This window comes from Lycium barbarum, chromosome 7 (genome assembly GCF_019175385.1).
Source record: "Lycium barbarum isolate Lr01 chromosome 7, ASM1917538v2, whole genome shotgun sequence".
Taxonomy (NCBI): Eukaryota; Viridiplantae; Streptophyta; class Magnoliopsida; order Solanales; family Solanaceae; genus Lycium; species Lycium barbarum.
Window position 1 is genome coordinate 118893359 of NC_083343.1, and position 19066 is coordinate 118912424.

The following is a 19066-nucleotide window of genomic DNA, read 5'->3' on the forward strand; positions in this document are numbered from 1 at the left end:
TTAGTTACAAATGTATGATTGTTAATTAATATATTTTCAAGAAACAATGTGTTATTAAATAACTAATTTAATATCATTTATAAAGGCAAACACTTTTTAGATATTAGTTTTAAATTTTTTATAATTAAATTTTATTTTTAATTTAAACTAACTGTGTAATTATACTTGTGCAACCAAACAACATGTTTGTAATTACATTATCACAAACAAATAAGTCATTGTAATTACACTACTGTGTAATTACTAGGCTATGTAATTACTACCCTAGTAATTATACCAAATCCAATTACCAGGTAGCTTTCCAAACAGGCCCTAAGTAAAAATAAACGAAGTCTAAGTGCCTCTTAAAAGTATTTTAGGAGTCATTTAGCAGCATATTACAAATTATTTGTGAAAAATATATTAATTTAACAACAATTTCTTGCATTTAATTGAACATGTCAGCTATTCATGCTTTTTTTTTTTTAAAAAGAATAGTACTAATAATACATAGGAACTTCTCTCTCTCTCTTTTTTTTGTTTTGGTTTGCTTTTCTACAGTTTCATCACTTCAAGTTATTTTGGATAATAAGTACTTAACTAGATGTGAATATTTTTTTTTTTTTGTAGGAATTTCACTTCCCTTTTACCTCGGTGGTGCTTTTCTTAAGTCCTTATTTTAGAACTCTCAGATTAGATAAAGGGAAAATTAGTTTTTTTTTTAATCAAATTAAACTTTTTTTCCTACATATAGTGATTCTAGTTTGAACAAATTAAAACAACAGCCACATGCACCCTGAATCGGAGAGCCTTTACTACTTTGAAGTTTGAAGATAAGTAAATTAAAGTTCCAAGAAATCAGAGACCTACCAATTACTCCCTCCGTCACGAAAGTGTTACCTTAGCAAAAATCACGTCCATTAAAAAATTAAGCAACATTCACGCCTTTATTGAATCTAATATACTTTTAATCGTTTTGATAAATTGAATTAAACATCTGATGTTATAGAAAAATTAACAGGAGAATTTCATTTAGACAGGATTGAGTACACAGGAGACGCCTTTACAGCTATGAAGCATGTGAAGTTCGATTATACGAGGAGAAACCATGGATCTTCTTAGGATTGTTAAATTTTCTCTTTTGATTAATGTCAAGTTTCCCTTTTTGTACCGTTCATGAGAAACAATTAGGTGAAAACTTTACGTATACCAAAAGCTAATGTATTGTTATTTGACACTCCCTCTTTATCATGTGATACACTTTTGTTTTAGTCTGTTCCAAAATAAATGAGTCACTTTTATGTGTGCAACATGAGTACTTGAAACTCAAGCTAAGGGTTCTCAACATTTTTACACCACCTAGCTTGAGGGGGAGTGTAGATGATACTTAGTGAATGATAATTAAAGATAGAAAGACAGATTAGTCTTTGTATGAATATCAAGGTAGTTAGAGGTAGTTAAAGACTTCAAAGCTTCTAGAAGATAGAGTTCACATAGTTAGTTATAACTAACTCTAAGCTTGTGAGTAGTTATAAATATGATGCATTGTATTCATGATTTCTTTTATCACATTCTAATGATAATTACTTCTTCTTCATCATCTCTTAACCTTCACACGATTACTTCCATTTTTACAGTTTCTAGTTTTCTCAGTTTGTGATCATTGATACATTGTATATTCACACATTATAACATGGTATCAGAGCAGACTGTTTAGCTTGTCAGTATATTCATCTTCATCTCTATTTTTCTTATGAACAATTCAAGATTCTAAGTCTTGCTTTCGCAAATCATTAGTGTTTCAATTTCTTTCAAGAATAAATGAAAAACTTGAATCCTGCAAATGGTGTCTCTGGTGTCTCAACTGGAGATGGTTCTGGTGCACAACCTGGATCTTTAAATGGTAGTGCATTACTAGGAAATTCATCTGGTGTAAATGGAGCACAACAAGGATATGGAATTGACTGTAATCATCCACTATTCTTGTCTCCTGCAGATGTAAGTGGAATACAGATCATTTCTTTCCAACTTACAGGTATTGAAAATTACTCTATCTGGTTTAACTCCATGAAACTTGCTCTATTAGGAAGAAATAAGTTGGGGTTAGTTACTGGTACTTGTAGCAAGGAGAATTACCCTGAGACTATGTGGGATCATTGGGAAAGAGTAAATGCCATAGTTCTTTCTTGGGTAATGAATGCTGTTTCAAAGAATTTACTAGAAGGAATTATGTATGCTACTAGTGCTCAGGTGGTATGGCAAGATTTGTGTGAAAGGTTTAATAAGATTAATGGATCAAGAACCTATAACCTACATAAAGAAATAGCCACTCTGAATCAAGGCACAACTTCTGGGTCTATGTACTTCTCAAAGTTAAAAAGTCTGTGGGTAGAATTTGAGTCAATGGTACCAGCTCCTGGTTGTAATTGTTCTAAGTCAAAAGCATTTGTAGAACACTTATAGAAAATGAAGTTGTTTCAATTCTTGATGGGTTTAAATGATGCTTACTCTCAGGCTAGAAGCCAAATACTTATGATGAATCCTATGCCCAATGTAAATTAAGCTTATTCTCTAGTGATCGGTGATGAGTCTCAAAAAGCTGTAGCAGTTAACTCTGGAATTCTAGGGACTAATCCAAGTGCCACAGTTGGAAACATTGATCTGGCAATGTATTCAAGGAATAATGTAAGTCAAAACAATGTGAGTCAAGGTGGTTCAAATCAGTATGGGCATCAGAAATTTAAGAAACCTTATAACAGCTTGATCTGTGACTTTTGTAAGTGTAAGGGTCACACCAAAGACACATGTTTCAAGCTAGTAGGATATCCTTCTGATTTCAAGTCCAAGAAAGGTATGGTAGACAGGAAAACTGGTCAGAGTCAAAGGTATGGCGTTGCTTATAATGTGGTAGGAGAGAGTTCAAATATGGATCTTGGACCTGTCAACACTCAAAACTATAATGTCCAACAAACATCTGTGCCATATAATATGAATGGGGCAAGTTCTAGTTTTGGACATGGCAATAACATGGGAGGATATGGTTCTCAAAATGGACAAGGTGCTGATGCACAACTACAGATAGGAAATGCATTTTCTAGAGAGCAGTATGATCAGATTGTTCAGTTGCTAAACAAAAGTCATAATGCCAATTCAACTGTATCTTCAGCAAATGCAGCAGGTGATATAGCAGGTATGGTAGAGGACATGGCACTAGTAGCTACTGATAACAATAGTCCTGAATGGATTATTGATACAGGAGCCACTAATCACATGGCCTCTGATGCAAAGTTATTGAACCAAGACACAATAAGTGAACCTGTAATTCCAAAAAGAGTACATTTGCCTAATGGTGACATTACTCAAGTGTCTCATATTGGAACTAGTTCTATATCTAAGAACAACACAATATCTAATGTGTTTTTGGTTCCTAAATTCAAGTACAACTTACTTTCAGTCTCAAAACTAACCAGAGAATTGCAATGTTCTGCAAAAAAATTTCCTGACTTTTGTGTGTTTCAGGATCTCTTCACTGGAAGGGTGAAGGAGATTGGTAGAGAAGAAGCTGGTCTATACTTGTTGCTGAATCAACATACATATAATGGAAAACATATCAGTCTAACAGTGCAGAATCCTGAGGATACAATGTGCAATCAAGATATTAGCTTGTGGCATAAAAGACTTGGCCACAGTTCTTACTCAGTTTTAAATAGACTGTTTTCTTGTAATTCTAGTGATGTGAAGAGTAGTATAGATAATTGTACTATATGCCCCTGTGCCAAATAGACTAGATTGCCATTTCAGCCTAGCCATATAAAAACTAGTGACAGACTTGAAATGGTTCATGTAGATCTTTGGGGTGCCTATAAAATTCCAACTTTTGATGGCCATAAGTTCTTTCTGACTATTGTTGATTATTACTCAAGATTTACATGGGTAATACTACTGAAAAATAAATCTGATGTATGCACTTGCTTAAAACAGTTCTTCAGGTTGGTTAAATATCAGTATGACAAAACTATCAAAGTCATCAGAACTGATAATGGCTCAGAATTTCTAAATAATACTTGCATTACTATGTTTCAAGAATTAGGCATAATTCATCAAAGGACCTGTGTCTATACACCACAGCAAAATGGTGTACTTGAACGTAAACACAGGCACATTTTAGAAGTAACTAGAGCTATGAGGATTCAGGCTCATATTCCTATTGAGTTTTGGGGACATTGCATTCTGGCAGCAGTGTATGTGATTAATAGGTTGCCCACTGCAGTGCTTAATGGTGTTTCACCATATGAAAGATTTCATGCTAAACAATCAAATATAAGTCACTTAAGGGTACTAGGTTGCTTATGTTTTGCCAAAGATATGACTCAACATGATAAAATGCAGTCAAGGTCAAAACCAGCTATACACATGGGCTATTCTGATGTGCAAAAAGGGCATGTGTTGTATGACTTAGCTAATAATAGTTTCTTTGTTAACAGGGATGTTATATTCAAAGAGGGAATCTTTCCATTTCAAAAGAAGGATACAACATCCACTTATGTTTTCAAAGACACTGCAGTTGAAGATATGCCACAATGGCCTAAGTATATTCAGCTCACTAATCTTACTCAGCCTGAATATAGACAAGATGAGGGACAGATACAGGATCAAATGCTAAATGCAGACACAGAAAGTATGTCACATGAAGATAATGCACAAGAGTCCATAGCTGAGCTACATAATCAGCAAAGCACAGAGTTGCAGATTGAACAACCAGTACAAGAGTCAACAACTGTAGTTCAGGAAACAAGAAAGTCATCAAGGGGTGCCAAACCACCAGTATGGATGAAGGGTTTTATCAGTTTGAATATACATGCAGATGCTGTATATGGACTAAATAGATACATTAACTATGACAAGTTAAGTCCTAAACACCAAGCATATATTGCTGCATTCTCAACTCTGACAGAACCAGCTACATATAATGAAGTTGTTAAAGACCCAAAGTGGATTCAAGCTATGAAGGAGGAGATATCAGCATTGGAGAGCAATCACACTTGGGACATAGTTAAACTGCCTCCAGGGAAAACAACAATTGGTTGCAGGTGGATATACAAGATTAAGTATAAAACAAATGGTGAAGTTGAGAGGTTCAAAGCAAGGTTAGTAGCTAAAGGGTATAGCCAAAAGGAGGGGATTGACTATCAAGAGACATTCTCACCTGTGGTGAAAATGGTAACAGTCAGAACTGTTTTGGCCTTAGCAGCAACATAGAAATGGCACATTCATCAAATGGATGTGTATAATGCTTTTCTACAAGAAGACTTATATGATGAGATATATATGGAATTGCCTAAGGGATTTGCCAATCAGGGGGAGAATTCAGTATGTAGATTGGTCAAATCTTTGTATGGCCTAAAACAGGCACCAAGACAGTGGAATGCAAAACTATCTGAAGCTTTACTCAACTTCAAATTTCAGCAAAGCCAGTTTGATCACTCATTATTTATCAGGAAGAATGATCAAGGCACTGTAATCATACTGGTCTATGTAGATGACATGCTGATCACAGGAGATAGCTTGACAGTAATTGAAGAAACAAAGACAGCATTACAACAAACTTTCAAAATGAAAGACCTTGGAGAGTTGAAATATTTTCTTGGGATTGAATTTGCAAGATCAAGTAAGGGCATCACAATGCATCAAAGTAAGTATGCATTGGAGCTCATATCAGAGGTAGGACTTGCAGGTGCCAAACCTGCCGGCACACCCATTGACACTAATGTCAAGCTCACTTCAAAAGAATATGATGAAGGAATACAGGCCAAAGCTAGAGGTGAAGAGGTACAGATCAAGGCCGCATCTGAGGAAGATACTCTAGCTGATCAAGCTGCCTATCAAAGACTCATAGGAAAGTTACTTTATTTGACTGTAACAAGACCTGATATATCATTTGCTGTTCAGAGTTTAAGTCAATTTCTACAACATCCTAAGGAGTCACACATGGAAGCTGCACTAAGGATAGTGGGATATGTTAAACATCAGCCTGGACAAAGCCTGTTGCTCTCAAGCAGTTGCAATCATACAGTAACTGCATACTGTGATGCAGACTGGGCTTCATGCCCTATAACTAGAATATCAATGACAGGATTCATGATTAAGCTTGGAGATTCACTTGTGTCATGGAAATCAAAAAAGCAAACAGTAGTGTCAAGGAGTTCTACAGAAGCAGAATATAGGAGTTTGGCCACTACAACAGCTGAGTTGATCTGGCTACTGGGATTACTAAAGGAATTAAATCTGAGCATTGATCAACCTATTGCTATACACACAGACAACAAGGCAGCTATACAAATTGCACACAATCCAGTGTTCCATGAGAGAACAAAACATATAGAAATAGACTGTCATTTTATTAGGGAGAAAATTCAGAAAGGATTCATCACAACTCAGTATATCAACACTAAGGAACAACCAGCTGACATCTTTACAAAGGGGCTAACTAGAGTGCAACATGAGTACTTGAAACTCAAGCTAGGGGTTCTCAACATTTTTACACCACCTAGCTTGAGGGGGAGTGTAGATGATACTTAGTGAATGATAATTAAAGATAGAAGGACAGATTAGTCTTTGTATGAATATCAAGGTAGTTAGAGGTAGTTAAAGACTTCAAAGCTTCTAGAAGATAGAGTTCACATAGTTAGTTATAACTAACTCTAAGCTTGTGAGTAGTTATAAATATGATCCATTGTATTCATGATTTCTTTTATCACATTCTAATGATAATTACTTCTTCTTCATCATCTCTTAACCTTCACACGATTACTTCCATTTTTACAGTTTCTAGTTTTCTCAGTTTGTGATCATTGATACACTGTATATCCAGTGTATATTCTGTGTATATTCACACATTATAACATGTTTAGAGATAATTTAACTTAAACTTCTCATTTAACCCTTAATGAAATGATTTAGAGTCACACAAATATCTATGGCTTGTTTTAAACCACAAGTTTCAAAAGTTTTCCTTTCAAAATTCCATGCCTAATCAAATTATATCACATAAATTGAGATGGAGGGAGTATTATTTTTTGGCAGCTTGTTGTTTTCTTATTTTCATTTTCTTGATTTTAACTTCTTCTCCCCCCCCCCCCCCCCCCCCCCTGAACTTGATGTTAATTTCTCAGCGTCTAAAAACCTTTACCAAAAACGAAAGGGAGCTCATTTTGCGATTTCAGAAATATGATAGCGATAATTATATTGAATCATGATTAAGTTGTTTTGGTACAAATCATATTCTTTGTATGGTAAGTAGTCATAAGATTCAAGACATGTAATTGTAATTTATCTTTTTAATATTTGTGAACACTCATTGAATCATTTTAGGTGTACGTTGTTTATAATCATTTGTCTGTATAATTAAAATTCTCTAACCATAGGGTATAATTAGTACTTAAAGACATATATACGCATGCATAGATTTATTACAGTATCACAAATAATTCATTTTGATCGAGGGGAAGACGCGAGTTGTTTTAGTTGTGTGATTAGGAGCCTGTAGGCTCATTTTTAATATATATTTAATTAAAAATATGAACTTGTTATTTCCTTTATTTTGATAGTAGGAACCACAGGAAAAATGTCTATTTTGTTGGAGGGCGGGGAAAACACAATCAAGGTGGAATGCAAGTGGAATTTGTTTTCCCTACATCCACTCGGAAAGTCATTTTTCTCATTTTTAAGAAACTTATTTATTTCTAGAGAAAATATTTTACAAAATTTTGACCAACCGAACATGAAAAAACTCCACACCGAACACACCATAATTCTCCATTTGCTATTCCATATGTGAACCCTAGCCGCCGGTGCTTTAGACATTTTTTTTTTTGGTAATATACTTTATGCACAATGATTTCCTATTCTGCTGTATTTTAAACAAAGCCACAAGAACGGGCAGAGCAGAACGTGATTTCAAGTTATCAACTTAATTATTATACTAATTAGAGTCCTTGTTTACACACTTTTATTTTTATTTTTCCTTCATGATGAGCTAGTATATTAATCAAGTCAATATCTCATGTTCAAAAAAGGCGATCGGAAATTATGAAGAAGGTGATTCACGGCTTCCCGCTATATAAGGATTTGGTTATGAAATTTCATGACATTTGGTTATGATTTGGTATAGTGTTTAGTTGTTACCACTACATCCTTATTCATTTGAGAATTGAGACTGTTCCTTTAACATTTTTTCCCCCCCTTCTTTTTATAAAAGAAGGAAATTATTAACAGCTTGTTTGGATGGTTGTTACCTATTATGTTGTATTGTATTATATTGTGTTGTTAGTTTAAATACAATATAATGTTTGTTTTGATTGTTACTTTAATTTTATTGTATCGTAACGACAAAAGGTCCCATTTTATGTAATGACCAATTTGATGTTATTGTGCCGTTATCTTATTTATTTTTTCTCATTTTGTCTTTACTTTAAATCTAATAATCATATTTTATCCTTTATCCTACCTTTTTATGATAGCTCTATACCGTGTTAGGGTTTTGTCCTGATTTTCTTATCATTTTTGGATTTTATCTTTTCTTGAAGGAAGGGTAAAGAGTTTACCATAATTAGTTTTACTTTTTCCAAAAGGAAAATATAAATCTTCCATATTTGAGTAACCCTTTTTTTGGGGGAAAAATTTTGGACATCTATAAATTGAAGACCTCCTTCTCACAATTAGAGAACACCATAACATCCACGAAGTAGTTGTTTAAAGAGTTTTGTTTAGGGGGGGGATTTTTCTCTCAAATAGTTTTTATGCTTTTAGATTAGTTTTCATATGTAGATCAATTGATCAAACCATATAACTTGAATATTATGTCTCTTTTAGTATATTTTTCTTAGTCGTCTGATTTATCGTTGTTCAAGGTTTGCAATGATAAGCTTCCGCATGACGCCCTGATTATTTCGATCCCAATACACTGTATCTTACTTTTCTTGTAGGCTTACCCTTCAAGTTGTTAATGTCTAACATTATGTAACGACAGAAAATGATATAATCTATCCAAATATTATATTCATCAAAATAATACAGTTATACTATACAATACGATACATTATGAAACAATAAATAACAACCATCCAAAGAAAGTTTAAGTTCGTAGAGTCTTATATAAGTTTCTTTTAGTTGATATCCGTGGTCAATGGAGCACGTGTATGAATTTTAATATTGATCAAGTGGAATCAATTTTTGGTAAAATAATGTAATATAACCTAAGCTCTTCCCACATCTATTTAAAGGTCTCCTCCTCCTTCGAAACAATCATCACTCACCACATTTTCTTAGTTTTGGCTTAAAGTTAATCCAATTAATTCTTCAATTTCCCTCAAAGAAAATGGCAGGTATTGCTTCAAAGTTGATGTGCTTATTCCTCATTCTGGGCCTTGCTGCCCCTTGCTTGGCTACCGAATACGTGGTTGGTGCCTCAGCTGCAGGGGCGGATTTATATTGGTCCGAGGGGTGTCACGTGACACTGCTTCGTCGAAATTTTTTACTAAATATACATATATTAAAAATAAATGGAATGAAAGTAAAAGGTAAAAACAAAATGTGACACTACTTCAAAAGAAACGCGCACGTTGGTCTGATGGTAAAGAGCTCCATTTTGAAAGCAAGGTCGCGGGTTCAAACCCGCTAAAATATAAATGGAACAACACGACAGTGGGTTCTAAAACCAGTAAATATAGTCCTAAAACTAGTAAAATAACTTAGCATTTTCCTACTCTAATTCTATACCAAATTGGTCAAGTAACTTAAAAGCTAAAATCCTAAAAAGAACTCATAAGTCATAACCTTAAAAATTCTTTTCTCAATTAGAATATAATTGATGGCTGCCCACCTTTCAAATTAGAATATAAGTTCTTCTCGTTCTTTATCTTGATTGCCACATCAGGTTAGCACTTTCTTCATCATAATATTTTATTAAGTGCTTGCAATTTTTTCATGACAATAATTCATTTTCTTTCTAATTTCTACAATGAAATTATTTAGTGTTCATTATATTAATATTTAAATTTACCTATTTTTTATTGTTTCTTGACATTTTTTAATCTTTGTAAGAGTTATCGACATGAACTTTTTATTTTACATCTTGCTAATATCGAGATGGTTAAAATTTCAATTTGAGAACAGAGTTCGATTTTATCTTCTAAAGGCATCCATAACACATATTTAATGCAATTATATATTGTAGTTACTGAACTAATCAATATTTGATCCTTAATTATTAATTGTGCAGATTACATCGCATTAGCCTAAATTTCAATGGAGCGATTTTATCCTAAAGTATCTTCCAAGAGTCCAAAGCCAAGTTCAAAAACTCCAGATTCAATTGACTTGGGAGAAAAAATTAATGAGTCGGAACAACATCGACAAAATGAAGGAATTGATTTAAGTTCCTTACCAATCGATCCTGGGGAAAGATTAGCTATTTGAAAATATCATCCAAATGACCATGATGCAATAAGGGATCGTATATTCATCAAGGTCCCTTCCAACCTCGAAAGCACTTGTTTCCTAAGAGATATATGTATGGTAAGTGGCGTCGTTTTAATTCTAAATGGCTTGATGAGTATGATTGGTTGGAATATAGTGTAACAAAAGATGCAGCTTTTTGCTTCTACTGCTATTTGTTTCAAGATGAAAACATCAATCAAGGGGGAGGAGAGGTATTTTCAAGTATAGGTTTTACAAGTTGGAACAAGAAGAAAAGTTTCAATAAGCATATTGGCGGACCAAACAGTGTTCATAATCAGTCAAGAAGAAATACCGAAGATTTGATGAGACAAAACCAATCCATTCAAAGTGTACTTGCTAAACAGTCTGATCAACAAAAGTTAGAATACCGAACTCGTTTAGAAGCTGCAATTGATGTGATAAGATATCTTTTGAACCAAGGATTATCATTTCGGGGGCATCGTGAAGACGAATCATCTTTTAATAAAGGTAACTATATTGAACTTCTTAGATGGTATACTAAACGATGTGATAATATTGCTGATGCATTTAAAAAAGCTCCAAAGAATAATCAGTTGACTTCTCCATACATTCAAAGGGATATTATCACTGCATGTAAGATGGAAACAGTTAAGTATATCATTAAGGATTTAAATGATGATTACTTTTCCATATTAGTTGATGAATCTCGTGATGTGTCATGTAAGGAGCAAATGGCTATTGTTTTGAGGTATGTTGATAGAAGGGGGAGTGTAATGGAGCGGTTGTTGACACCCAATTTCGTCCCTCCTTTATTCTATTTTTTTTTATTTCTGCGGGCTTCTAAATTTATTGGCGAGCTAAATATTTTTCACTATTAATATCGTTATTTTTATTTTTTACTATTACTAGCATTACTTTATCACAATTTTTTCTAGTTCGTCATCATCTCATTTTCAGATTCGTACTCGCTAAATTAATTATAAGTTAATACTTTATTAGGTCCTTTATTTTCTACATATTAATCACTAACTATCATCATTATATATATGTAAGTTAATCACCAAGAAGCCCAAAAGGAATTAAAATTGAAGGAGAAAAGGGCCTGAAATTCAGCCAAATCCAAGCCCAATCAAACAAATATTTTTTCGGATCCTACCAGCCCAACTACACGACCAGCCCATATCTTCCAACTCACCAGTCCGTCATCCAGCCCATTAGCTTCTCCTACCCGCTCCAGCCCAAAAGCCAACGACCCGGCCCAACATTCCTTTTTCATCTCTAAATGAACCCTAAACAAAAATCACAGCAGCCGCACATCGTCTCTCTCCCTCATCCATTTTTAGCCAAAGCTCAGGCCCTTTCAACCGTGGCAGATCCTGCCACCCCCATTTTCGTGCAATACGCACGGCTCCTCTTCCCCTTCTCTTCTCTCTCCCTTCCATTTCAGGCAAAACCACAGTTGCCTTTAACCATGAAAGCTCTTGTCCACACCATTTCCATACAAAGAAATTGTCCCTTCCTTCTGCTGAATCTGAACCTCCTGTCGTTGACAGGGAAAGCTTTCCATTTTTTCGTTCCAAAACACGACGAATCCTCACAGACCAGAAATGATCGAACCATTTTCGGTAACCCCGAATCAAATCACGTGAATGGCTTCAACGTTCGGATCAGTAGGGTTTTGACTCAATTTCGAATTTTAGGTTTCAACATCCCGCCCAAAAAACCCTACAAATCATACTATAAATACATCTCTAAGTTCGTTTTGAAAGGGGACGGATTTTGGACGACACTCAACATTTTTTCATTACTACTCTAAATCCGGGAGTTGTTCGAATTCCGTTCTGTTTCAGTTCTGGTCAGCCACCTAAACCCTTCCTAAATATTTATATTTTCACAATCACTGTATTTGGGAACACACCCACTTGCAAGATTAAGTCGTTTTTTGGCTATTACTTTAAAAAATCGAGGGAAGATCCGAGACTCCCGCTCCTAAGTTCACTGCACCCACAAGAGGTAAACCCAATCCCTTTATTCGCTCTTCCTTCCGTTGGAGATTGTGGCAAAAAATGGAATATATGAAATAAATGAGTGAAACATGACTATTTTTAGTTTGGTTAATTTGGAATTCTGTTTTTTGTTACGTTTGAATCATGTTGTTGAATTGTTATGAGGAAGCTCTTTTTATTCGATTTGTATTCTCGGATGTTGCAAAAATCCTATTCGCTTGCTTGAATTCAAGGTCGTATTTTCTGGCCGCATATCGTCCAAAGTATGAGTCTTCGACAAGTGTTCCTGAGTGTTCTATGTGTTCCAGAATTTTTGCTTTGCGCATTAGGAGATTAGTTCACATTCCCTTCTCTGTTCTTTTCTTACATATTTGCTTTAGAGCTTAGATCAATTAAGTTAAGGCTTCCAATTTCCTGTCAATCTGTTCTCTAAACTTTAATGTGTCTTGTTGATATGTCTAACTGCCTGATATTCGACTCTATTTTGATTCTTCTCCGTTGTTTTGAGAGAATTCTACGTTTGAGAATCGCAACTTAGATATTCATACCAATATGTGTTGTAGAATCTGGACATTTATGTGATATTAAGAATCGTGTCTTGTTTGTTTGGTAAAATGTGATGTATCGTTCTCAACCTACCAGAAGTCCGTGGTTACACTTTTCATTTTTTTACTTGAAGCATATTTCGTGTCTTAATGCGTATTAGGAAAATATCACCAGTTTTTTTTTTTTTTTTTTTTTTTTTTGTGTTTTGAGGATTTAGATGTCATGAAAAATAGATATTAAGCAGGTCTTTGTTTGTTGAGGTTACTTTTATTGGGTCAGTTTTTGATATATCAGTTCGTTAAAAGAGCATGTTTTTTCGGGATTTTACATTTTGATACAAAATCTGGTTGTGTGCTTTATGTGGAAAGATGTCCCTCCAGTATTTTATGGTAATCATATTTGGTTTACATCTCCATATGCTGCTGTTATCATGCCTGGCTGAATTACTATCTTTGAATAAGTTAGCCTATATTTAGCACATTATTTGAAGCATCGTTTTAGTAGTTCCTCCCTATTCTTAGCTAAGGATCAGATTTTAAAAAAAAAACGGAGACTAACGTTTCAGTCATTGTGCCTGTATATATCTGTTGTTTAAAGGAACCTATCTGTTTATTACTACTCAATATTTGAACTTAGTTGCTATTATCACTCATGTTGATCAACCCCGACTGGTTTGGGGTTGAAGAATTGTTGGTTGATCGATGTTGTGGTTATTTGCGCTTGGAATGCCAAACTTGAGTGCTGTGCTTTGCCATCCGAACTTTTTCAAACTGGATCTGCACTTTTCAAACTGGTGAACCTCTTGTACTGTTGAGATTGCAAAGTATTAATGAAGAGTAAACAGAAGTAAACCAGTGGATAAAGTGTGTATTTTGCCAAGTGCAGTGATAGACTTAAGTTTAGACAATAAAGAAACCCGAAAGAATAGGATGGCAAAGTTAATACTCCTACCTTCTCCTACGCCCAAAATGAATAGATGCTTATATGATGAAATAAAGTAGACGTGTACTTAGTTTGGTCTGATGGGTTTCTGTTTCATTGCAAGTATATGATCGTAAAAAATATATGAAATCCATCTTTCCTTGGTCACATGATAAATTTTACTTAGAACTGAAGAGATGCTTAAATATTTTACCTGCTGAGAATTAAATTTCCATTTGCTAATTCCTCTTATTTTCTTTTCTTTGTTGACATGTACACCGGAGTCGAAGAGTCTTACTTTAAGACTCGATGTCACCCCGCAAAGGCTTGAAATGTGCATTCACATCCTCCTTCATGCCTTTTCGGTTCCTCGAAATTCGTCCGAACAGAACTGAAGATCTGAGAAGGGAAATGATAGACATTTGGCTGTGCTTTCCTTTAATTATTTGTCCTTAATATTATGCCTGCTAGCCTTTTAGCCGTTACTATAGATACTGGTTTGCTAATTGCTCTTGTTTGTGATCAGCTTAGAGTTTGAACATTTTGAATTCAGGTTCTTCGATTTAGGCAATTAGGAAAGTATTTAGTTGTTAGTTATGTCGTTTGTCACATAGGTTTATCACTCTTAATTCACAAATTATTCACTTGTTCTACCATGTGGACTATAATATCGGATAAAGGTTCCTTTTAGGCTGTCACGTTCTAAGGCAAAGAAGAAGAGATAAAAAAAAAAGAAAAAGGGAAGCTGGGTATAAAAAGGCTCAACCTCGGATAGGACGTATGGTTATTATTTGTGAGAAATTAGAAGGTTATCATATCCAATGCAGAAAGAAGTGTTTGTCCATAAGAAACTAAAACATCACAATACATTTTAGTCACTGCCTTTCACCTTAAACACTAACTCCCACTCCTTAGTTTAACTACCTTAGGTTAATACATAATTTTTACAACTTACACTTAGCTTAATTAATTCAGTTAAGTCCGGTCAGTTAACCATTATTAATGGATCTTAGAGGATGCCTAATACCTTCCTTCTAGATTAATTGAACCATTACCTAGAATTTTAAGTTAGTAGATCTTAAAACGAAGTTAACTTTAGAAGATAACTTTAATAAACTTTAGGTGTCCTAATTCATCATAAATAATTAGGTGGTGACTCCCAACTTTAATTAATCCCGGAATTATCCGGATGTTATAAACTATTTTGATTCCGGTTAAAATAGGGTATAACAGCGGTTTATTGGTATTGTTCATGTTCGTGATACTAGTGCTTTGTTTCTAAGAAATGAAATTGTTGGTTTACTTGCTCAACATTCTTTAAGCCCATCTTATATACGTGGACAATGTTATGATGGAGCAAGCAATATGCAAGGAGATTTAAACGGGCTTAAAATCTTGATACAAAAAGAAAGTAAAGGTGCTCATTCTATTCATTGTTTTGCTCATCAACTCCAATTAACTCTTGTTGCGATTTCTAGAAGATGTGATGAAGTGCAGGAACTTTTATCGTTGGTTTCTGATATATTAAATATGGTTGTAGCTTCTTTCAAGTGTAGAGATGAACTTCGTGAATCTCAAGCAAAAGAAATTGAAGAAGCATTATGTAAAGGCGAACTTGAAACTGATAGGGGCTTGAATCAAGAACTAGGTCTTGCTAGAGTCGGTGATACTAGATGGGGATCTCACTACAAATCTTTTAAAAATTTTATTCTTATGTTTGGTCCTATCATTGATGTACTTGATGCTATTGCTGTTAATGCCCGTTTTGAAGAAAAGTGTAGGGAAAAGGGATATCTTAAAGCATGTTTAACATTTGAGGTTGTCTTCATGTTGCACTTCATGCGCACTATTTTAGCAATCACAAATGAGCTTAATGCAGCTTTTCAAAAGAAAGAGCAAGACATTGCAAATGCCATGCTACTTGTTGGAGTGGCAAAGGAGCGACTGCAAAAACTAAGAGAAGAAGGTTGGGATTCACTTATTGATGAGGTATCTAAATTTTGTATCAAGTATGATATTTCGATACCTAAATTTGATGAGTTTTATGTTATCCTTGGAAGATCACGTCGGAGAGTTGCTGAGTATACTGTTTTACATCACTACCAAGTTGCAATATTTTATAAAATTATTAATTGGCAACATCAAGAACTCAATAATCGCTTTGATGAGGAGACAATTGATTTGCTTCTTGGAATTGCTTGCTTGAACCCAACTGACTCTTTTTCAAGCTTTAACATTGAAAAAATATTGAGATTAGCTGAGTTGTATCCTAATGATTTTGATAAACATGCTAGGATTGACCTTCGTTTTCAACTTTGAGAATTATATTGTTGATGTACGTGATCATGATAAAAGGTTTTCCGATTTTAAGGGACTTTGTGATTTTTCCAAGAAACTAGTAGAGACAAAGAAGCATGAAACTTAGCCTCTCGTGTTCCGACTAGTGAAATTTGCTTTACTTTTGCCAGTTGCTACTGCTACAGTTGAAAGAGCTTTCTCTGTGCTGAAGTTGATTAAGACTGACTTACGAAATCGAATGGATGATGAGCTTTTGAGTGGTTGTTTGGTGCCTTATATAGAAAAAGAAATATTTAGTGCTATTTCTAATGAGGATATTATGGATACCTTTCAAAAGATGAAATCTCGTCGAGGAGAATTGTAATAATGTACTTGGAATGAGTTTTATTAATACGATTTGAGTTGTCTTTTTATAATATGATATCATTATAGTGATTTATTCAGTTGTTCACTCTTTTACATGGTGACACTGCTTATGAAAAATCCTGCGTACGCCACTGCTCAATTGGTTGGAGTGTAGAAGCGAACCTTCAGGTGTGGCTCAACAGAAAGGCTTTCAAGGTTGGCGATGTCCTCGGTATGTTCTCTCTTTCATAATAAGAAAGTTTTGATTGCTTTGGAACTAACTTTTTAGTACGTAATGAAACATTTTTGTGCAGTTTTCAATTACGACCCCAAACTCCATAATTTGGCTCAAGTGGATATCACAGGCTACAACACTTGCCTTCCAACAAATATATTGAGCATTGATAACAGCGGGAAGACCAGTGGCGGAGCTAGAATTTCCATCGAGGGTTCAAAATATAAAAAAATAAACATACGAAGAAGTCTAAGGGGGTTCAACAGCTACTATATATACATAAAAAATAATTTTAACTTTGTAAAAACAGTATTTTTTTCCACCGAGGGGGTTTGGATGAACACTCTCGACATAGTGTGGCCCCGCCACTGGGGAAGACCACTATCACTATTTCCAAATCAGGAGTTTTCTACTACATTTCTTCTCTCTTCAAGGATTGCCTCGACGGTCTCAAGATAACTATTATTGTACTTTGAGAACGAGTATAAAGAATGTTTGTACACGTGCATCGTTACAAATCATCGACGCATGTTTATCTCTGCTAAATTAAGTATTGTCCTGAGTAAACTGTAACTATGCAGGCTTATCTCTTGTGAAAAATAAATTTACATCTCTCAATAAGAATATTGGTATGTTTGTGTTTCAAATTTCATCCTGTGTCGACGTGTCATTTAGTTGAAGGTTTTCCGTTATTTTACAGTCTACTTTTATTTTTTATTATTTTGGGAAAACAAAAATCTAATAAAAGGCTTCCATCTCCCTAGGAATATAGAGCTCCCAAGTACTTGATAGGAAATTCCTAATGATTCATCCCAGTGTTGTTTTGTAGATAGCAAATAGCACTAGAAACTGTGTTAGAAGCCTCAACAAAATTTTTTTTACTCCTATTTATGAGTTGACCCGAACTGATTCATAGGCTTTGAGGGTATCCATAACCATTGTGATAGGCCTTTTACCACCATTACAGAGGAAGATGCTATCATCAACAAATCCAAATGATTTATTTAAGGGTCATTAACATTCATATGGAAGCCCTTATAACCAGCCTTATTATGAAGCTAATTCAGAAGTTGAGAGAGTTATTCAGCACTTAGCACAAAGAAGGAGGGGCATAAAGTATCTTTTTGTCTCAATCCTCAACCTGACTTAAAAATCACGTCTCTGCCCATTCACAAGAGCAAAATATCAATTGTTAGAAATGTACCTCTTAATAATGTTAACCCATTCTTCAGCAGAACCCGACTTCGTCAGCACCAAACCCAGGAAAGACCAAGAGACCGTGTCATAGGCCTTGGTCATGTCAAGTTTGATCACCACATTTCTGTCTATGTTGAGGTTTTTTGTGTCATTAATAATCTCTTGGTCTTGCATGATGTTTTCAGTGATGAATCTCCCTTTCACAAACTTACTCTGTTTTTTGCAAAATACTCTTTGGGGGAATGGAGGCTAATCTGTTATTCAGAATCTTGGAAATCAATTTACTAGAGACATTACAAAGGCTCGTAGGCCTCAAGTCACTGAATCTTTGAGGATTAGCCCCTTTAGGGATCATAAGAAATAAGTGTGTGTGTAGAACTTAGGGAGGTTAGCCTTATCGATGAAAGAGACTACAGCTCTGTAGAGGCCACTGGCTATTATATCCCTAGATTTTTGATAAAAACACCAACTGATGCCATCTGGCCCAGGAGCACTATCTCATATAAAAAAGACAAAGTGTTTGACCTCATTGAGAGTTGGAGTCTCCGTAAGGTTGTTATTGTCCTCCTCAGTAATGCATCTAGATAAGTAGTTAAGCACATCCTGATTGGCAAAAGTACTTTCTCTAGTGAAAAGTTACTAATAGTAGTTAATAGCTGCTTCAGAAATTAGATCATTGCCCATTTGCCCTCTATCCATTGATCCTAGTCCTTGGATTTTTCTTGTAGTCCGTCTCCTTCTCTTGTCCTTGATCATGGCATGTCAATAAGCAAAATTGACATGCCCCTTTTCTAACCATTTAGCTCTAGCTTTTTGCCTGATGGAGTCCTGAATTTTCATGTATCTTGTGAATTCAACCCTACACCTTAAGAGCTCATTTCTATTTTCAGTTATGTTATTGATCAGACAGATTTCCTCCAAGGTTCTCATTTGATCTTCAGTACACTTAGCATACACAATTGTGATGAATACCGCCGACTCATAGGAGTGGAAAATTTTGAGTAAAACAAACTTCTCATTGTCATTAATGATGTCAACAGTTACTTTACTATTCCATAGT

General features: G+C 34.8%; 1 protein-coding gene across 8 annotated transcripts; it reads left to right on the forward strand.

The window, feature by feature from the left end:
- Nucleotides 1-11768: 11768 nt before the first annotated feature.
- Nucleotides 11769-17459, forward strand: LOC132603991 (uncharacterized). Of its 8 annotated transcripts, none has more exons than XM_060317298.1 (4): nt 11769-15348; nt 15472-15920; nt 16674-16806; nt 16889-17459. In XM_060317298.1, exons 1-4 carry the CDS (start codon nt 15297-15299, stop codon nt 17266-17268), a joined length of 1014 nt encoding a protein of 337 aa, XP_060173281.1. In that variant the 5' UTR covers nt 11769-15296; the 3' UTR covers nt 17269-17459. The 8 variants fall into 8 exon arrangements, 6 of the variants coding, with proteins under 6 accessions (XP_060173281.1, XP_060173283.1, XP_060173280.1 ...); XM_060317300.1 differs by having other exon boundaries at nt 11769-12471; XR_009568607.1 differs by having other exon boundaries at nt 11769-15920; nt 16400-16806.
- The last annotated feature ends 1607 nt before the right edge of the window (nt 17460-19066 follow it).